General features: G+C 39.6%; 1 protein-coding gene and 1 long non-coding RNA gene across 2 annotated transcripts; one reads left to right on the forward strand and one right to left on the reverse strand.

The window, feature by feature from the left end:
- Positions 1 to 5020: 5020 nt before the first annotated feature.
- LOC147495033 (uncharacterized) lies at positions 5021 to 5655 on the reverse strand. The gene is made up of 2 exons (XR_015198839.1): positions 5405 to 5655; positions 5021 to 5265 (listed from the first exon to the last, which is right to left on the reverse strand). It is a non-coding gene; the product is annotated as an uncharacterized LOC147495033 (long non-coding RNA).
- A 1885-nt stretch (positions 5656 to 7540) lies between these two features.
- On the forward strand, positions 7541 to 9000 carry LOC147495034 (uncharacterized). The gene is made up of 3 exons (XM_086568303.1): positions 7541 to 7877; positions 7987 to 8421; positions 8633 to 9000. Exons 1-3 carry the CDS (start codon positions 7541 to 7543, stop codon positions 8998 to 9000), a joined length of 1140 nt encoding a protein of 379 aa, XP_086424429.1.
- Positions 9001 to 9252: the final 252 nt, after the last annotated feature.

The following is a 9252-nucleotide window of genomic DNA, read 5'->3' on the forward strand; positions in this document are numbered from 1 at the left end:
CCCAATTGCCCGCACCAAGAAACAACAACAACATTAATAAGAACAAGAAAAAGAATCAAGAAGCTAATGTTGTTGAGATGGTAGATGATGCATTGATATGTTCGATGGAGCAAAAGAAGGAGTCTTGGGTACTTGATTCCGGAGCATCTTTCCATGCTACCTCACATCGAGAGTTCTTTGAGAACTACGCCGAAGGTGACTTTGGAACGGTCTTTCTCGGCGATGACCAACCTTGTGACATTGTCGGCAAGGGTGACGTGCATGTCAAGATGAATGGCTCGTCATGGTTATTGAGGGACGTCAGACACGTTCCGGATTTGAGGAAAAATTTGATTTCTGTGGGGCAATTGGCAAGTGAAGGATTTGTTACAGTTTTCACCAGTAACACTTGGAAAGTCTCGAAGGGTTCAATGGTTGTTGCAAATGGTAAGAAAGATGGTACTCTCTACATGACTACACATGGGTGTGAGTCGATTCTTTGTGGGTACATGGCAAAGAGGATCCGAATGTTTGGCACCGCAGACTTGGTCACATGAGTGAGAAAGGAATGAAAATCCTTCACTCTTACGGTAAACTCCCAAAGTTACAAATGACCGAAATTGACTTCTGTGAGAACCGCGGTATTTGGGGAAGCGTAAGCGGGTGAGTTTTCGTGAGAATGGGTCGACCAAAAGCTAGAAAGCTTGAGTTGATTCATACAGATAAACCGGGGGCGGCTAATGTCTCTTCACTTGGCGGAAAGTCATATTTTGTGACTTTCATTGATGACCATACTAGGAAGGTGTGGGTCTATTTCTTGAGACACAAGTCGGTATTTGAAGTGTTCAAGACTTGGAAGGCCATGGTTGAGAATGAGACAAGCTTGAAAGTAAAGAAGCGAGATCCGGCACAACGGTGGAGAGTATGAGGATTCAGGTTTTAAGAAGTACGTCATGGCTTGACAATGGCATCAAGATGGAAAAGACTTTGCGGGGACACCTCCAGAAATGGGGTTGCGCAGAGCGAATGAAATAGAACAACGACAGAGAGAGAGCTAGGTGTATCGCGACACTAGCAGGCTTGCCCAAGCAGTTCTGGCGAAAGTGTTAGCAATGCCAGCTTTACCCGATCAATAGAGGACCATCGGTACCTTTGGACTTTAAGATTCCAGAGGAAGTGTGGAGCGGGAAGGATGTGAACCTTTCCCATTTGAAGGTGTTTGGTTGTGTGTCCTATGTCCACATTAGTGACCAAGCTAGAAGCAAGCTTGATGCTAAGTCACTAAAGTGCACCTTTATCGGCTATGGCGGTGATAATTTTGGGTATCGCTTTTGGGATGATCAAAATCGGAAAATCATTCGTAGTAGAGATGTTGTATTTAATGAGAAGGTGATGTACAAGGACAGAGATGAAGCACAAACCAAGGAATCGGGTGCAGCAGAAATGCGCACGTATGTTGAGTTGGAAGACTTGATGTAAGTCGTGGTATAGTGGGAGCCCCACAGTTAGAGGATGACAGTAGTAGTGACTCAGAGAATAATGAGGATACTACACCACCGAGTCCATCTCCACCTCGTGCCCCAAGGAAGACATCCAGGCCACATGTACCGAGTACGAGATATCCGCCCTCCACCTATGTGAATTACTTGCTACTTTCATCGATGGTGGCGAGCCTCAATGCTATGATGAAGCATTGGAGGCGAAAGTGATGCAAGCAAGTGGGAGCTTGCTATGCAAGATGAGATGAAGTCCCTCATCTCTAATGGCACGGGAGTTAGCCAAACTACCCACGGGCAAGAAGGCTCTGAGAACAAATGGGTGTTTAGAGTTAAAAGAAGAACATGATGGTTCCAAGAGATACAAAGCGAGGCTAGTAGTCAAGGGTTTTCAGCAGAAAGCAGGCGTTGACTTCACAGAGATATTCTCCCCAGTGGTGAAACTAAATACTATTCGGTCAGTGTTGAGTATTGTTGCAGCGGAAGATTTGTATCTTGAGCAGTTGGATGTTAAAACTGCCTTCCTCCATGGTGACCTAGTTGAGGAAATTTACATGCTGCAACCGGAGGGTTTCAACAAGAAGGGTAAAGAGAATATGGTATGCAGGCTCAGAAAGAGCTTGTATGGTTTGAAACAAGCCCCTAGGCAGTGGTACAAGAAGTTTGATAACTTCATGCAAGGAAATGGCTACTATAAATGCAACGCTGACCATTGTTGCTACTTCAAGAGGTTCAACTCCAGCTACGTCATCCTATTGCTATATGTTGATGATATGTTAGTAGCGAGTTCTGATATGTCAGAAATTGGGAGATTGAAAGAGAAGTTAGCAAGTGAGTTCTCTATGAAGGACTTGGGTGCAGCGAAACAGATTCTAGGGATGAGGATCAGAAGAGATAGGCAGAAAGGTATTCTGGAGTTGTCTCAGGCTGAGTATGTTGAGAAGGTATTGAAGAGGTTCAACATGGGTGGTGCGAAACCGGTTTGCACACCTTTGGCGATCCACTTCAAGTTGTCCAAGGAACACTCTCCCAAGATCGTTGAGGAAAGCAACTTCATGGCTAAGGTACCATCGCCTCTCTGCCATTGGAAGTCTTATGTATGCCATGGTTTGCACGTCCGGATATAGCCCAAGCAGTGGGAGCTGTCGATGAATTTATATCTAATCTCGGCAAGCAACATTGGGAAGCCGTGAAGTGGATATTGAGATATCCGGCAGGTACTACGATAAATGCCTATGTTATGGAAGGGGTGTTGTGAACCCGCAAGGATATGTGGATGCTGATTTTGCGGTGAGGTAGATCGCGAAGAAGCACTACCGGTTATGTCTTTACAATGGGGTGCTACTTTCAGATGAGTTGGATTTCTCGATTCTGAAAGATCGTTGCTTTGTCTACCACGTAAGCGAGTATGTGGCTGTTCTGAAAGCAAGCAAAGAGATGATTTGGTTCTGAGGATTGATGGAAGAGCTTGGGATGAAGCAAGAGAGAAGTGTGTTACACAGTGATAGTCAGAGTGCTATACATCTTGCTAAGAATTCCGCCTTTCATTCTAGGACCAAGCACATTGGTCTCCGGTATCATTTTATCCGATCTCTGTTGGAGGATGAGGTTTTGGCACTTGAGAAGATCCGAGGGAGTGAGAATCCGGCGGATATGTTAACCAAGACTGTGCCTACTGAGAAGTTAAAGTTGTGTTCAACTTTAGTGGGTCTTCTAGCTTGAAGACCATGTTGGATGAGCCGAGTGTTTCATTAGTAAATTGGATTTGGATGGAGTTGTTACAATTGAGATGTGATGTGCTTGTAGAATCTCGACAGGTTCCAAGTGGGAGATTGTTGGGTTTGTGGAACCGTCGAGCTTTGCTCCGGTGATGGTAGCGAGGAACTAACAATTGTGAAACATAGATGGCTGGATTAAGCCAGTTTTTCACTCTTGGACGGCCCGTCAGCACTGTCCCACTTTTGTGTAGTTTTTTTCACTCCTGTTTCGAAGTCGGCCTGATGTGACCAACCTTGAGAAGTTTGGATGGCCCAGGTGAACCGACCGAAAGAAGTTTGGACGGCCCAAGAGAACCAACTGAGATCCATGCACATTTCTTCCTTCCTGCTTCGGTCGGCTTTGATGTGACCAACCTTGAGAAGTTTGGATGGCCCGGTGAACCGACCGAAAAGAAGTTTGGATGGCCCAGTGAACCGACCAAAATTGCCTTGACGAAATATTATGAAATTTTGACAGTTTGTCAAAATTTCAATAACCAAACCCATTTTCTCACGAAATTTTCTCCCCACCTATATAAAGAAACTTATGGTTAGGGTTGAGATAACTTTTGAGAGATTCATTTATTGGGTATTGTGGGAGCTCTATTGAGCTAGGGTTTGAGTGAGGCCTTTTGTTCTTGATTCTTGATATCTCTTGTAAACTCTCCAATCTTTGCTATAAAGGAAACTCGGCTCTTGTGTGGATGTAGGTAACATTTACCGAACCACCTAAATCTTTGTGTCTCTTTGCATATTTACTTCCTTATTTATTGTTTACTTGTTATGGGTGATGATAAATTAGTGGCTTTGCTTGTTTGAGTTTGTTGTGATAACTACCAAAGTCTTGGGTGGGTGATTTCCTTGGTGTGATCTCCAAGTTGAAATCATTTAGGATAGAAAGTAGCTAGATTGAGGTGTGACTTTCTAGTGAAATCTCCCAACAGCAGAGTGGTTCAATTGTAATCGACGTATTTTGTACTTGATGAAGTAGTTTATTAACTATCACTGGTTTCTAAGCGAATTGAACTTCAGTTTCTAGTGGTGGTGGTGGTGGTTGTGATCGTCTGCTAATTTGACATTTTGATTCTTTGCTTAAGATTTTGAGAAGCCGTGAGAGAAAAGAGAATAAAGACTAGAGCAAGAAGAGAATGAGAAATAGTTGAAAGAAAGATTAATAAGAACGCTTTTGGTGGCGATTGATTCCGCTCTAAGATGGTTAAGTGGGACCATATCCATGGCAGGATTGGTAGCAACCTACACAACGGAAGACGTAATCCCATTGAGCGAAAGTTGAAGCATATGTAAAAATAAAAGTATGTTGTATACATTAAGAAGTGGTAAGCACATTTTCACTCCAAGCGCATGAAAACCGGCTTCTTGCACATCTGTTTGATTTGTTAAGCCGGGACGCCACGCCTTAGATTTGAAATCATACTGGTATTCCAAGTTTCCACAATGCATATGGTCATCCTTTTTAAAACAAAGAATTACTGATCTCATTTAAAAACAGGCTTACCAAAAAAAAAAAAAATGACAGTAATCTTCAAACGCTTATTAGGTCATTTTACGAGGAACTGTTTTACTTCTCAGTCCTTAATTCTTATATAGACAGTGTTACTACAAGTTGGCAGTGGAAGTGTTACACTGCATCAGCACTTCACTCAGGTTGTAATTGATACAGACATCATCAAGTTCCAGATAATAATAGCAGAAGCTTGAAGCTTGAACTTCTTTTGTCTGATCTCCTAAAGCAGGGCTCCTCTGAGTACTAAAAATAAAAAATTGGTGTCTAGTATCTAAGATAGGGCATTGTATCCTATATTTCAAAGACTCCGCAACTTACAATGTTCTAAGTGAGAAACATCAACAATGAATAGAAAGGATAAATTGTTTCTGAACAACAATAAAAAAAAAAAAAAAAGAAAGGAGTTGTATGCTTTGTAGGTAAACAAGTACTGCCACTAATAAGTAATAACTCCTCCCCCAGTATGACCACACTTTTGCAGGCTTCCCTGAGGCAAAGCATAGGGTTCCTGCAAATAATATACATAGGTTGTTAAGTATGAAGGCACAAACATAGATGGAAATTGTGATTCAGCAAGAAGTCTGAATTCCTCAACCAAATTTAATTTTTTTTATGTTGCAGTAGGAAAGCAAGTGTACAAACTTTACCTTCGGGAAGTTCGGGCTGAGTAAAAGGAGTACAAAGAGTCTTGCATGCTCCATTATCTTCCTTGGTCTTCGCTTTCACCTCCTTCTCGACTGTCTATAATGAAAATGAAATTAATAATTTGAAATTAGACTATCAAACTTCTCTGTCTTGAACTTATAATTTACATAAAACATTTGAGTGTATAATCCAGTTTGCACTAGTTGATCTTAGGCAATGTCTAAATGCCTTATAAGTTCTGTACATAGTAACGTTTTCAATTGGAAGAAGTTGGACACTCCAATTTTCCTAACCTACATATAGAATATTTAAACCTTTGTAAGAATGATCAAATCATTTAATTAGCGTTTCTTAAGGCAGTAATTTTGGAAAAGTAACTGTGGCGATTAATACCTTCCACACTAATTCAGTTAACGCATCAAATTAGTGAAGAACTTCGTAAAGACGTACTAATTTGTGCTTATATGAAGAAAAAATGACGCTCATTCCCGGCCCACTTTTGGTCTAATAATCAAAACAAATCGTACTCAATAATTCTGATCTATCTACCCTTCTCAGATTCCACTCTCTAACTTTCGTATCTGGGAATCCTACAATGGTTTTTTTTTTTGGAATCTTATATTGTTAATCACACATAAGAGCATCTCGAATGCAAACTGTCATTTTAGCCACATCACCTTTAACAGCCGAACCAGTTTTGGCTATGTTTTGATAGGCTCCAATTAATGTGCCAATGGTTAAATGACAACCATGGAAACGTTGGACTGGGACAGAAGGATAGACGCCTAACCTTGAGACTTCAAAGACTCAAAGACGTTGCCAACCAAATAAACAGAATCACACGTTATGTAGAAATTATAGGGTTAACTTGTATTACCCCAACTGCTCCACCTAAGTAAAATTGACAAGAGCAAATTCTAGAACACTGTTTTTGGAGAAAATGAAGTCTAGTAGGCCCAATTTTAGAGAAAATGAAGTCTAGAGGACACGGTTTTTGGTGACTAACTCACAAGGACAAATTCTAGAAATTAGTAACTCACGACCCACGATTTCAAATTTAGTAACCCTCAAGGACAAAATAAGTTGGCCCAGCCCATTTGCTTTTTTTAAATGCCAATTATACCCTTCCGTGAAATTGACCATTTTTTTATAATACCAGTTTAACCCCTCCGTGTTATATTTAAAGCAGAGAAATTTTCAAAATCAGAAACTACTTTACACTACGCGCTGCGTTTTTAGTGGAGAGCGAAGATCGCAACACTAGGTTTCAATCTAAAAAGGTTTGTTCTATATGATTTCAATATTAGGTCCAATAATCTATAAACTTAAACTTGAAATCGTACACTTAAAATTGAAATCGTATGTTGAGGGTATACTTAAACTTGAAATCGTATTTTGAAATCATAAAATGTTATGATTTGTATACCCATTGAGATTGTTTATGATTGATGGTTTTTATGCTATCAGCTTTATTTTGATTGAGGTTGTTTTATGATTTAGATATTTCTTGTTTTTTAGATCAGAATGGGTATGAATACTCATTGAACAAATAATATGAGCACTTATTGTTAATAGTCTAGTTGAGTATGAATAATGTATGTTCATACCTCTCTGAAACATTGTGAATGATGATAGTAGTACATGTACTATGAACATTTAATGTTCATGGTGAACACTTATTGTTCATAGTTTAGTGGAGTATGAACAATGTATGTTCATACCTCTCTGTAGCATTGCGAATGATCATAGTAGTACGTGTACTATGAACATTTAATGTTCATGGTGAACACTTATTGTTCATAGTCTAGTGGAGTATGAACAATGTATGATCATTAAATGTTTAATGTATGTTCATACCTCTCTGAAGCACTGTGAATGATCATATTATTTTGTTTTTATTGTGTACATCTCCTGAATTACATTTTTATTGTGTTTTTGTGGGTTGAATTTTGCAGTTATACATGGAATTTAGTGTGATTGGAGTTTTTTGCTATAATGGGGGTACTTTGTCCTTTCATTTTGGGTTGGATTCTTCGATTGATGTTATTACGCGCAAGGTGTGTGACAAGTGGCCTGATTTGGGATTAAGGAGTTTTTCTATGTGTTTCTCCCGTGATGCATAAGAGAATATGATTGAAATGGATGGGGATTTGCGATCTTTGGCTTGCTATTGTTATGGCATGAAGATTGCAACTGTGGAGATTAAAGTAAATGTGTGTATGAGTTCAATGAGTAGCTGTAGTGGTGCAAGTACGTCAAGTTCATCAGGTTCATCGAGTTACTTAATTGGTGGTGAAGTTGTTGGTCATAAAACTTACAAGTCTGATTTTTGGTGGTGTAACTTTGATGGTGATGTTGGGCAGAGATTTGCTTTAGGTGCTCCTGAGTTTAGATGTAAATTGATAGAGTACTCTATTGTGAGTGGTAACAAGTATGTGTTGATCAAGAATGATGATTTTAGAGTGACTGCGGTTTGTTAGAAGAAGAATGAGCTAAATTGTCAAATGGTGTATTCACTCTTGGGAGAGTTGTGGTTATTTTGAGATTAAGAAGATTAATCTCACACACACTTGTGGTTTTGCAGTTAAAGACTACGACCATCCACCTCTCACTTCTTATCTTGTGAAGACTCATATTCTTGATTTTATGAGAGATAAACCAGATTTGACATTTGGAGATATTACTGCTTTATATACTTGTGAGTACGGGCTTAGTATTTCAAGGCACATAGCTTATGCGGGTAAGAAGTTGGTATTGAAAGAGTTGTATGGTGATGTTGCGCTGTCTTACAATGACTTGTTGTGGTATACGGAGGAGTTGAAAAGAAGAGATCCTGGGAATATTGTTGAACTTGAAGTTAACAAGGAGAGTGGGAAGTTTGAGAGGGTATTTGTTGCTTTTGAATCAAGTATCCATGGTTTTAAGTTTTGCCGCCCGATGGTGTATTTGGATGGAACATTCTTGAAATCTGATTACAAAGGGTGCTTGTTGGCTGCTACTGCAAAAAATGGAGATCAAGGTATTCTCTTAATTTTACTACTTGCATTTTCATTAATTTTAATTTTGTGTTTGGTCATGAACAATCATTGTTCATAACTGTTTTGGAGTATGAACAATCATTGTGCATACACATTTTTGTGTATGAACAATCAATGTTTATACACTCTATATGAACACATAACACTAATGCTTCAAGTTATCTCATTTTTTTTTTTTTTTTTTTTTTTAAGGATTGTTCCCTCTTGTTATTGGTGTTGTTGACATTGAAAACGATTCCAATTGGTATTGGTTTCTTGATATGTTTAAGAAGGCTTTTGGGTATGAGCGGAGGTATACGTTTTTGAGTGATAGGCATCATGGTTTGCTTGTCAACATTCCTATTGTATTTTCTGATTCCTATCACTCTTTTTGCTTGTGGTATATGGAGAACAACCTTAGAACATGTTTGTCGAAGTCATGTGGTATGACAAAAGTGTTGGTTGCATTATTTAAGAATTGTGCTTATGCTGCCACACATGAGAAATTTGAGGAGCACATGGCTGAATTCAAGGAAATTGGTGGAGATGCGCTTTCTAACTTTCTTAATAGGCCTTTATGAGTACTGGGCTAATGCGTACTTTTGTGGGGCCCGGTATGGTGAGATGTGCTCTTCCTTGGCGGAGTGCTTCAACAGCTGGATAGAAAAAGAACGACATCTTCCCATCACAGCCATGTTAGATGGAATTCGGATGAAGATGATGAAGATGGCGTCTGCCCGGAGGATGGAATGCAAGAATTGGAAAAGTTATCTTTGTCCTAAAATTGAAGCAAAGTTGCTAGAGAGGACCGAGAGGGCTCGTTCTGTGACTGT

Source organism: Coptis chinensis, chromosome 6 (genome assembly GCF_015680905.1).
Source record: "Coptis chinensis isolate HL-2020 chromosome 6, ASM1568090v1, whole genome shotgun sequence".
NCBI lineage: Eukaryota > Viridiplantae > Streptophyta > Magnoliopsida > Ranunculales > Ranunculaceae > Coptis > Coptis chinensis.

Excerpts from the sequence above, each read along its gene's own strand:
- LOC147495034 (XM_086568303.1), top strand. The coding sequence starts at position 7,541 with ATGGATGGGGATTTGCGATCTTTGGCTTGCTATTGTTATGGCATGAAG. Across the intron at positions 7,878-7,986 it reads TTTTAGAGTGACTGCGGTTT|TTAAAGACTACGACCATCCA; the intron begins GTTAGAAGAAGA and ends GTGGTTTTGCAG. Across the intron at positions 8,422-8,632 it reads TGCAAAAAATGGAGATCAAG|GATTGTTCCCTCTTGTTATT; the intron begins GTATTCTCTTAA and ends TTTTTTTTTAAG.